General features: G+C 41.6%; 2 protein-coding genes across 2 annotated transcripts in view; one reads left to right on the top strand and one right to left on the bottom strand.

The window, feature by feature from the left end:
- Window positions 1–1,781: 1,781 nt before the first annotated feature.
- CNIH4 (cornichon family AMPA receptor auxiliary protein 4) lies at window positions 1,782–9,189 on the bottom strand. The gene is made up of 5 exons (XM_059840679.1): window positions 9,062–9,189; window positions 7,679–7,747; window positions 6,721–6,833; window positions 2,574–2,714; window positions 1,782–1,983 (listed from the first exon to the last, which is right to left on the bottom strand). Exons 1-5 carry the CDS (start codon window positions 9,128–9,130, stop codon window positions 1,956–1,958), a joined length of 420 nt encoding a protein of 139 aa, XP_059696662.1. The 5' UTR covers window positions 9,131–9,189; the 3' UTR covers window positions 1,782–1,955.
- Window positions 9,190–9,201: 12 nt separating this feature from the next.
- The window catches only part of NVL (nuclear VCP like), a 40,064-nt gene continuing 37,513 nt past the window's right edge, over window positions 9,202–11,752 (top strand). Inside the window, exons 1-2 of the mRNA XM_059840676.1 lie at window positions 9,202–9,315; window positions 11,224–11,297. Coding sequence (XP_059696659.1) covers window positions 9,259–9,315; window positions 11,224–11,297 — 131 coding nt within the window. The 5' untranslated portion in view covers window positions 9,202–9,258. The remainder of the gene's footprint in view (window positions 9,316–11,223; window positions 11,298–11,752) is intronic.

Here is an 11,752-nt window from a genome sequence, read left to right as displayed (position 1 = left end):
AAAATTCCTGTGCTCTGTGGGTCTCCTAGGAGTGACATAACTGCAGTATCTGTATTTCTAGCTAATTAATCATGGTTTTAGGTATTAGAAATACATTTTTTCTGCAGCTGACACTGACCTCTGAAGTTCTCTTTTGAAGCAGGCACTGACCCTGTACAGTAAGAAGTCTTCCAGAATTACCAGTGTAATTATTCAGCAGAATTGCAGTCTCTGAAAGCTGCTGCTGAGATTTTTACAAGACTTATAATCAGTTGTTGGCTATAAATGAACAGAGAACTTATTGATCACATTTTTAGAATAAGATACCAAGCTGCTAGTTTGAGTAATGCACTTAAAATTAAATGAGGTTAATGCTCATGTTTCTCAGTGTGAAACAAGTTTAGTGAGCTGTATCTATTGTCAGCAGTACAGCAAGGACCTGACTTAGGCCCTTTCTTCCAACACCCAAAATATGTGTAGTAGGTTTTTTTCACACACAAATAAAGTAATTTAATATACCATAATTGCTAAAAAAGTGACTTTCTACTCTTTTGAAGTTTTATTTGCTCTCCTTTCTCCAGCCCTACCTCCTGTCAGAGTTATGGCTTTGCAGGGCAGTACTTTTTGTAGTTTGATGTTGTGCTGTCAGGTAGTCAGTGTCATCTAGCTGTTTCCTTAGTAATTTTTTTAATGAGCACAATTTTCAACATTCATCTTTAACACAGCTTATCTTGGACTCCATCCATCAAAAATTTAAAGCCAAACTTCTCCTAGAACAAACACTGAACACAAGGTTATCTACAGCAGTAAAGCATCAGTGTTGCCTTTTTATGGCTAGCCCTGAAAACAATTGTTGACTTCAGCTGTGCACTGAAACCCCAAGTACTTAAAAGAGCTCATAAATTTTCAGATGTAATTACAGCAGCATATTTTTAAGTGTTTTAATTGCTGTGTTTGTTCCAAGAGACCTGTTTGCAACCACATATAAAAAACTTAATGACAGTTATTGGACAGTGAGGATACCAACTCAGGTTTATACACTTGTCACTGATGCAGGAGCTGCACAAAGAGAACTTGCTGGTATCACTGAAGCAGAGTCACATCAGAACTGGAGTAAGTGGGGTTGTGGGTTAGCAGACCATTTCCCTGAGCTAGGCAGACTCTTGGTTCACCCCACTGCCTGTGCCAACAGCAGGTTCAGGGAGTAGCAACTGCAGATAGTCTTTTGCTCTGTAACCAACTCCACCCCAGTGCAATATGATCTGTACTTTATCTGGATGTCCATGATGCACTTCAATGACAAAATAGGAGTTGAAGGGGAAAAGCAAGTATTAATCATGTTTATCTGCACTCTTACAAGTGTCATATCCACCAAAAGGATCTTAATCCATCCAAATGCAAGACTTCATATAGATTGCTGCAGCAGGGTGGGGAAAGGGAGGAAAATGTAACTTTTATTCCATTGATTTTTGTCTGGAAAGAATATCAACACAAAGATGCAGGCTGTGCTTCTGTTCCACTTTGAAATCTGTTCCAAGTGCTCCTTCAAATTAGGCTCTGATAGGACAGCTTGGCAGCCAAAGTCTCATCCTGACACCTCTCAGCAAGAATCAGATATCATTGCTGCACTTGAATGTGTTCTGGAACAGCCATCACTAGCTAATGCTGCTGAAACGAGTTTCCCTTATCACCATTCAATTCCTATGAGGTCACTTCTGTAAGCAAGGATTTCATCTTACAGAAGCAGCAGCTCCAGAAGTTTGGCTTGTAAAGGAACAAAAACAACTGCTACACAGATCCAATGCCTTTTGAAAATATTTTATGTTAAAAATACAGAAAAATATTTCTTGTTCAAAGAGGAAAAATATACTGCATGACGACACTGATCTAGGTGTGTTCGGGAGGTGTCTGTGGCTCCACAACCAGTCACTGGAGTGATGACCCAATTTGGCAGCTAATGGTTCTCTTTCAACTTCTCAATCATTTATCAAAGCCAGAATCATACTGTGACAAAACAGAAAACATGATACCAGTGGATTACTGAAGCTTGTGCAAGCAGGAGCAGCTCTCACTGTCATGGGAGAGCTGCACTGAAAGAACCTGAAATAGAAAGTCAAGGTACCCCTGCTGTGTGCTGTGCTTATGAAGACAAGGCTGCAGAAGCAATACTGCAGCAGAGGAACTGCAGCTCTGCCACCTTGGAGCAAGCATCCTTATCACAGAACACATCTATTTGTAACTCAGCCAGATCAACTTCATTTTTTAAAACCAGAACTTGTAAAATAAACTTGGTGCTCATGAGTATTTCCTTTCTAAACAGGCCACTTACTGTAGGTGCTGAAAGCATGAAACTCTTTAGGTTGTACTTGTGGTTTTGAGATTAAGGAATAGCCTGAGTTTCCAAACAGTGTTTGATCAGAATGAATAAAGGCATATAGTGAGCCCAGAGATAGCTGTCAAAATATATTACCAAGGCTTAGCAGGATGCAAAAAGCTAAGACATGAATACCAGCAATTACACCAGTGGAATAGAGGAGATAAAAATAGCTGGCAGACAATCCCTTTGTTGCTTGGGAGCAATTTTTGAAACTAACCTGTAAAGGTACATGAAGAAACAGAGCAGATGAAAGCCCAGCTTAATCATGGCTTCTTTCATGTGTGATTTCAGTTGTCCTCGGTTATGGATCTCTGTGGGATCAAATACTCCCATGTTTCCACTTGGCACCATAATGTACCTGAAAGTTAAAGAAGGAAAAAAAACCCAAAACAAAACAAAAGCCAAACAAACAAAAACAAACAAATTTTTTTTTTTTAAAAAGGCACAAAACAAAACCCAAAAAACGTTAGGGAGTGTCAGGGCAAGAAGCAGGAGAAAGCTTGCCAAGAAAGGACTTTCATCTGAAGAGCTCTTTCACAATTCAAGGTAAGGGAGTTCTGGATATTGCAGCTATCTCTGCCAGTACAACCCACAAATAATAAGAGAACAAGAAGTATTAAAAACATCAGCCCAGCTTCCCATGTATAAATGAAAGAGATTCCAGGTAACAGCCAATCCCAGCCCATTTTAATTGCTGTGCACAATTAGTTGCTGTCATGAGGAAAATGCCCACCCACAATGGAAAGATGCATTAGATGAAAGGGACTGGAAAAGAATCTAATTTAACTAAGAATCAGCAATTTATCTAGCAAAAAACCTCACAGAGAAAATCACAAACTCCAGTGGTCACACTGGGATGGCATAAGCCAAGGCCAAGGACCCGTGCTGTTATTGCTGCCTTTGTCACAGCCATCCTGGGACACCTCAGCACAGACACTGAGGCTGACAGGCTGAGTTGGGCAGAACTGAAGATGTCAAGTTCTGCTGTCTGAACCCACATGAGAACAAAAGCTGAGTGAAGCCAAGGGGAATGTAAGCCAAGGGAGCATGAAACCAGCAAACCAAATGTTTGTGTCCTGTGACGATTGAGCCAGCAGCATGTTCCCTTGTCACTAGAATTTCTCAAGGGAGCACATGAAGTTCTCACTCAAGCTGAGCTCAGGCTAGAACTTCACTCAGATGTTATACAGGCTCTACCTTCCTGATACAAGAATTTAACTCTTTGTCTTAAAGCTGGAGCAGAAACATGGTCTCAGAACAGAACACTTGTTCAAGTTCCTTCATATACTCCAATGGCACCACTTGCAGTCCAAAAGACACTTCCCCACCTCTTACAACATTCATTTCCATAAAGGAGGGGAAGGAAAGGAAAACAACCCTTGAATTCTCAAACAGGGAGGTTTTCTAGCAGCAGTAGATATTGGGGAAAAAAAAAGTTCAGCTCACAGTAGTTGTCTCACACAGAGGCACTGAAAAGCACTGCAGCATATTTCATATTTGACTAATACCAAAGACAGTTGTGTCCCATTAAAAATAGTTCATGTTAAATAATTCCAGTTTAAAATTCCCTTCTAAATTTGAACTTTTGAATGGTTGTTCTGTGTTTAGTGCTACAGCACAAATTATTGTCCATTTCCTGGTAATGTAACACATTTAATTGGAATAAAAGGAGGAACACGTTTCCTGTACCAATTTATCCTCCAAACAGAATGCAGAATTTTCTTACATGTCTGGAATATAAGTGTCATAAAGACAGCATGCATTAATTTTGCTTTTTTAAAAAATGGTGACACTTAAATAATGCAACTTAATTGCATCTGCTGTGAGGCATTTCTTCCAAGAGGCCCACAAGGCAGGACAGCCTATATTCTATATCTAAGGAGCTGAGCCATGGATACAGTGCTGCTGCGTGCTGACAAACCCAGCTCAAGCCAGCTGTCATCTTCTACACAGCAAAAAAAACTTCTGCAGCAAAGAAGCAAACTGTCAGCTTTAATAAATATACACAGAGCTGCCTCCAGGATTTCCATTCAGTGGAAGCTGCTACCACAGCAACAGGACACTTCCCTCTAGATCTCCCAATTTTTAAAGGGATGTAGAAGTTCTGGCTAGAATTTTCAGTGAATTGTAAAGATTTTTTTTTTTTTACTCTTTCAATTTTATCTTCTTAAAGGCATGGCAAGAATCTCATTATTTGGACCTATTCTCTCAAGGAGATCTATATAACAAAGAAGGAAAAAAAAAGCTGAATGCTTCCCTTTGAGTTTTAAAACAAGGAGAATACAAGACAAAACTGTCCACCTGGAGACACTACAAAATTAATCCAAAAAAAGGTTAAAATATCATATGAGTGTGCTGAACAAGAAGGGCCAGCAGGATGTCACAATAAACATGTTGCAACTTTGAAAGTCTCTCTGGGTGCTGTTTTTGACTAATTTATCCTTCCCAGGCTTGTTTCTGATACCCTCCCTGCACAAAACCTCTCTCCTCTCCCTGAAATCCTGGAGAGAATCACTAAATTAAGCCAGGACTGCCTGTAGCCATTGGGATTAAGGAGGTTTTAAAGAAAAGTGAACAAGGGGAAGAGATTATCCTACCTTTCCCTCTAGTTTACACTGCAAAGCAGGGCCTTCTTCAATCTCAATAGGATTATTTTTCTTCTGTATTTCTAACCTGAATTTCCTCTCTTTTCCTTTGAACCCATTACTCCTGGTGTTCACACTGCAGTTTCTAATGAGCTGAAAATGAAAATGCTAAACCCCACACTTGCTTTTCCAGGCTTCCAGCTCCTCCACTAGAGATGGGATAGGCCAGGCTATTAATGTGGGAGAAACTCCTTGATCCACAGAAAGAAGGGAGGATTAGTGATGCAGGCCTAATACTTTGACTTCTTATTGCCTACACTGCACATCTAAAATTAAGGAAACAATCTTGGATTTTAGGATATTCAGAATATTTATGCCATGTAGGACATATATAAAATGAGAGCTGTCAGTACAAAACAGCAATCAAAGCTTACTGCCTGATGTGTAGAAATAGAAATATTTTCTCTTTTAAAACTTCCCTAACCAGTTTTAGAAGGGAAAGCAAGTGCCTACTTTAAAAATTAATAGAAGTACACAAAATGAAGCAGCAAGGTGGTAACCAGCACAAGAAATTTTGCCAGCTTCTAATAAAATGCATTCTCTCTATGTGGCATCTCAGCCTTGCCTAAATGAAACATCAAACCCTAAACTTGCCAGCAGATCCCAAACCAAATATTGGTCACTACAGGTCACAGCTGTTCATAGAGAGGGGCAAACAAAACCAGGCAGAACCATGCCCTGTAACATTTATTTATTAAGCATAAAGTTATACTGTCTCATGTTTCTCCAGCTTAGAAACACTTGAAGGCTTTGCTGGCAGTTCTGTAGGAAACAAGGGTGATATTTACCAAAATTTAAAGAGCACAGCTATTTTGCCCAACCAGGTTATCAGTACAGAGATCCTCAATTTTGTTTTAATGAGAGCTGTGAAACTTCTTGTTTAATTCTACCAGCAACTCAACCTGTCCCTGCAAACAGTTAGCCCTGGCAGGTTCAGGCAAACAGGAATTACAGCCAGCTTTCCATACCTGCACATTTAAATTTGGGCTCTTGGGTTCCCTCAGTACAGTGACTGCAGGTAATTTGTGACAAACCCACATCCAGTTTCCATCATCTAAACACCTCTGAAGGGTCAGTTCTCCACACACCAAGTGATGTCAGGGAGAAAGGACAGGTTTGAACTGACAGTCCCAGTGCTGCCACATGGAAACCCCACTGGTAACTGAACCATTTCCAAGGGTGGCAGCCCAGGGTACAAAGAGCAGTAACACTGACAGCTGTGCTAGGGTGAAAAGGCTGCAAACCTTCCCAAATGGAAGGTTCCTTCCATTCCAAACCTTCCAAATGGTGTCCTGCAGGATGGGGGGCCAAAACCAGTGCAGATGAGGGGAAGGCAAGAGTCAGCAAATGAAGGAGGGTGCAGGGGACAACAGCACAACCCATGGTTTTACAGACATATCAGAAATGGCATGAAAACATTATTAACTCTGTTTTCAGTACCATTTCATAATCCCAATTAATCTGCTATAATTTCCTGTCAATTTGGGAATGACCCACAAATGGAGATTTCTGGGCACTAAAGAGAATGCAAGCAAAGGTCAGAAATTTCATGTCCTTTACCCTGTTGGGTTTCTTGTCACAAGAAATTATGCCAGTTTGATCAATGAAGACTGTTAAGAAGGCAACTGAAACATCTCACCATGATATATTATTAATATTTGCACTACACTTAAAGCTAAACTGGGAACAAAGAAACCCCACAGACCCTTGAGCACTTACCTGTATATATTCCACGTGGCCACTGGCAGGTTAAGGAGAAAGATGAACCAGTGCAATGAAATAAGCATTAGTACAGTGACAACAGCATGGCCAATCACCTCAGGCACCACCCACTGCAAAAAAAGGGGGAAAGAGGAAAGAATTACATGCACAAATGTAAATTCCTTTATGAAAAAACCATCTATTTGGGATTACAGTCTGATTATAAAATCTGAAAAGCTGACAGTAGAGGCATGTGGTTCCATCACAGTGTGGACAAATGAATACCTTCAGGCAGGGTCCATACAAGTAAGTAGAAATCAAGCCCTGAGATATTGCAACAGAGATGCTTTTTCCAAGCATCACAAACATTTCTGGAGAGCAGCACAGTCTGGACACAACTATACTACACAAGAGAACTGAGAAAGTAGAAAGACCTCATTTGAAATCACTGCAGAGAGGAGTGGGTTTAGGGATTCAGATAATTAAAACCTGCACAAACAGCCCCAGGCTTGGAACAGATAAGAAAGGTGATCAATATAAAAACTGGCATCATTAAACTGGGCCAGCCCCTGGCAATTCCACATTCTTGGATTGACAGGATCCTGTGCCATTCTCTCTCACATTGGGAAAAAAATACCTTTAAATCAAAATGAACACACACATGGGTAGGTCACAGTGATTTAAACCTAAGAGTTTTAAGCAGTTTTATTTAAAATGGTACTTTGGTAATGGAATTTACTGAAAGATGGACATAAAAACAAACAAACAAAAAAAAACAAAACAAAAAAAAACAAAACCAAAAAAAAACCAAAACAACCACCAAAAAACAAAACCAAGCAGGCAGAAATAAGAGACATATGCAAAATACTGGCAATCAGGGCTTCTCAGGTACCCATCACACCCCAGTTATTTGCAATGCTCAGGAGAAGGATGTGGTTTTCTCAAACCACAGCAAATGCAAAGAAGAGCAATTTACTTTATTGAGCTTGGAGCAGCATGATCTAGCATTGATGTAGTCACATTCCAGATCTGATAGAGTGATTATCTGAAGTTCAGGATAAGGAAACACATTATGGTAATTCAGAACACACAAAGCTTTACTTTTAGCCAATAAACTGGGGACAGCCCTCTGCTCTCAGCATCCGCTGCCTTGCTCTGTCAATTTAATTAGTCACAACTCACTCCTATTTTAGATAGAAGTTTTGGCTACATTTTATCATCAGGCCAAGTGATTTTATTATATATTCCCAAGGGCAACTGTTGCACAAGTGCTAAAGTTCAGTTCAGCCCATAAAACAGACCAGGGAGGCAAACTTTTAGTATCAAAATTGTTACTACAATTGAACAATCAAACAGTATTTTTTAGTATCAAAACTGTTACTATAACCCTGGTACAATTGTATTACCAAACGGTACTTTTAGTATCAAAATTGTTACTGCAACCCTTGAAACCAAACCTTAATGGGCAGGAGAAGCTAATGCACTTTTAAACTCCTCACACAATTGTGCAGTTTTAAGCAGTGAATCTTTTTCCCCCAACATTCACAACAACACTGAGTTAATTAATGCTTTGCTAAGAAATAACAGAGTAACATTCATTGCTGAATGAACTTTCAGACTGAAATACGAATATTTCAGACAGAAAAGTCCTCTTAAAAAAGGCTTAGGATGGATGCACATGTGCACCTCACCACGCTGTCTCATGCAGAGCTCATGGTTCTTTTCTCCAAGGAATTGAACACTAAGACATCTTTTTCCTATTCCTAAAAAATGGGTAAAATGTGCTCATTTTTCAACAACTTATCCTTCCAGGATAATTTTTTTTATTTTAATTGGTTTTGCTAGAGGAACTTGGCAGTCCCTGAAAAATCTCATCAGGATTGAAAGAACGTGCAAGAAAAAAAAAAAAAAAAAAAAAAAAAAAAGAAAGCCGGTTCTCTTTTATTGAGAAAAGTAAGGAAAAGGAGGTAAATCTGTGCAAGACTGCGGACCGCCCTTAACAAAAGAGCAAGGAAAGGCCGCTTGCCGAGCCCCGCAGCTCGGAGCGCACAGAGCCAGCACAGCGCACGGCGTTCCCGCACTGAAAACCCCGCTGGCCGCGCTCTCCAGGTCCGCCCAGCTCCCTCAGCCGTGCCCGTGTCCCCTCAGCCGTGCCCGTGTCCCCTCAGCCGTGCCCGTGTCCCCTCAGCCGTGCCCGTGTCCCCTCAGCCGCCGCCGCCCCACAGCCCCCGGGCCCCGCGGCCATCGCCCAGCGCAGCCCCCCCGCCCCGCCGCCCTCAGCCCACCGCCGCCTCAGCAGGCCCGGCCCGGTGCCGCCCGCTGCCCACATCGCGCCCGCCGCGCCGCAGGAGCAGGATACGAAGTAGACGGAGAGGAAGATGAGGGCGCAGCAGTCGATCAGCGAGAAGATGAAGACCACCGACTCCATCCCGCCGCCGCCGCCGCGCCCGCCGCTCTCGGGCCCTCCCGGCCGCCGTAGGTGCCGCCTCGCCCGGGCGGGCCTGCGCAGCGAGGCACGCTGGGAAATGGAGTTCCTTCTCCGGCGGGGTGGCGGCCATGCGGTGCCGGCCCGGCCGCGTTTCTGATCCCCGGCTGAAGCAGCGCATCAAACAGGTACTGCCCTCCCGCCGGGGCGCCGGGGCACCCCGGCACTCCCAGCACCCCCGGCACCACCGGCACCGGCAGCGGGACTCGTGTATGCTCCTTTGGCTGAGGGGCCATGAGCATCCGGCCCGCTCAGTGGCAGGAGAGCACCAAACCCCGGCCCTGCCTCTGAGGGCTTTAGTAAGGCCTTAAAAAGGCTTTAGAAAAGTCCATTGGTTTATTTTATTTATTTTAATTTTCTGTAAAGTCTTTTTTTTCCCCCGGTCATTTTTCTGCCTTCTGTAGTAGGTCTGATCTTGAGCCTGGCTGCTGCTGCTTCATAGCAGTGAAATGAATAGGGCAAAAAAATATACTCAAAGTATTCATATATATATATTTATGTGTATGTGTATATATATACAGACACCGTGTGTATATATGCCTATGTATATATGTGTAGATATATAAGTGTGTGTGTGGGTGTATATATATATTCCCATATATATACCACCTATACATGTGGTATATCGGTATGTGTATGTAAATATATATATATGTGTGTGTATGTATGTATTTGGTCCTTAGGAAGAACTGAAGAACTTCTCAGAAAGGGTGACTGGACATTGGAATGGGCTGCCCAGGAGGTGATGGAGTCACCATCCCTGGAGGTGTTTAAGGAAGGACTGGATGGTGATCAGTCATGGGTTGGACCTGATGATCTCAGAGGTCTTTTCCAACCTAAATGATCCTGCAGTTCTGTGACACTGGCAAATGCTGTTTGTGTTTGGAAACATCTTCAGGGGTTTTATTGAATAGCTGAGAAGAGGGCAGAATGGGATTACTTCCCAAATACATGTGGGAACAACAGGGAAAACTGTGATTCCTTTAAGTGCTGTGTCACATCTTGTGATAGTTTATAATGACTTTGCACCTTGAACACCAGGTTCCTGAGCCTCTGCATAAATGTACTCCACTGCTAATTCCTTAAAATGAGACAGTGACTGCTTGGTTTAATGCACAAGATCACATGGAGTGTGTTTTGACTATTCCAGAGTGGAAAAGCCAGCTGGGTTTATGGTAGCCTTGATGTTCCCTGCAGGGCAGGAGCTGCCCGTGGGTGATCTGAAGTGCAGCATCATTTTAAAAGCTAAATATGTGTTCAATTTGATTGTTTTGTATGGAGTTATTAATTTAAATGGGGGTTTGAAATCCTCCTTGCTGTGATATTTGTGATACCAGATCTTTTAGGATGATTCTATATTTTCTTCCTTTTTTTCAAGAAGGAATCCACCTTTATGGTATCAAAAGTTTTCGCTGCTGGTTTGGAGAGTAGGGGAAGAAAACAAGCGGAGTACAATTATACAATTATACATGAAATTTAGTACATTTTCTCACACTTTCATAATTGGAGTTTGAAAATGGATTGGATTAGCTGCTGTCAGAGCAATATAAAGGCTTGAGAGAGAGAATTCACTTTATTAACATAGTTCTCTATAGTATTCTCTGAAATGTCTTGTAAAGATTAAAGTTGTTCTTGTGAGAGTACCCCTGCTGATTCATATAGGTGGTTTCATTTTTAGGGCAGGAAATCTAAAAGGAGGATAACTGAGAGGAACCAAGGCAGTAAGATGGTGTGTGGACTACAAGGTCAGCTTTCTTGCTAAATAAAAGTAACAGAATTGACCCAGCAGAAGCCCCCAGATGTATTTAGGGGCTTTCCCCAGGAGGCAGAGCTGCCCAGGAATCTGTGCTTTAATAAACATTTCCCAGTTCATTGGGAAATACTGTCTGGTGTGTTGCAAGGCAGTGAAAAGCTGATTCTGATTCTCATTTCAACTTTTAAGGAGGACAGAATTTAAAATAGGCATATTTGGTCAAGCTGTTCTGGTGAAGTGATTGACAAAGAGTTTATTCCCTGCTTAAATTTTTTCCTTTCAGTATCTTGCAAGTAGTAAGTGTGGGCAGTATGTTGACATTGGAATTCTAGCATCTGATTTGCAGAAAACCTACAGGTGAGCCACCATTTGTCTTCTTATATCCTGTGTTCAAAATGTAGAATATCTTAGTTTGTTCTATTGCATTCATTATGAAAGTTATAATTTTCTTTATGTTACCTTCATTACCAGTTGTTGAGGCTGATTGAAGCAGTGAGATTGTTTCCCTCTGCTGATATATTTAATGACTCATATTTTATTAATTCATTGCCATGATAAGATCTAGCTGTGGTTTGGGTTTTTTGTGTTTGTTTTAAATAAAAAGCTGCAGATTCATTGCAGCATGTGGGGTTTACCCCAGTGAGATTAAAATGTTTAACAACTCAGTGCAGACATGGGGGAGGGACAGAGGATCCAGTAAGACACTAATTAATACCTTGCTCAGTTGCTCAGCAGGACAATAATGTTTTTGCCCAAGTAGTTTTCAATTCTATTTTCCATGTGCTTTTTCCACTGGGAATGACACTATGTTG

The sequence above is a fragment of the Haemorhous mexicanus genome, chromosome 3 (genome assembly GCF_027477595.1).
Source record: "Haemorhous mexicanus isolate bHaeMex1 chromosome 3, bHaeMex1.pri, whole genome shotgun sequence".
In the NCBI taxonomy this organism is placed as follows: Eukaryota; Metazoa; Chordata; class Aves; order Passeriformes; family Fringillidae; genus Haemorhous; species Haemorhous mexicanus.
Note: the sequence above shows the minus strand (reverse complement) of the source record. Positions and strands in the feature narration are given on the sequence as shown.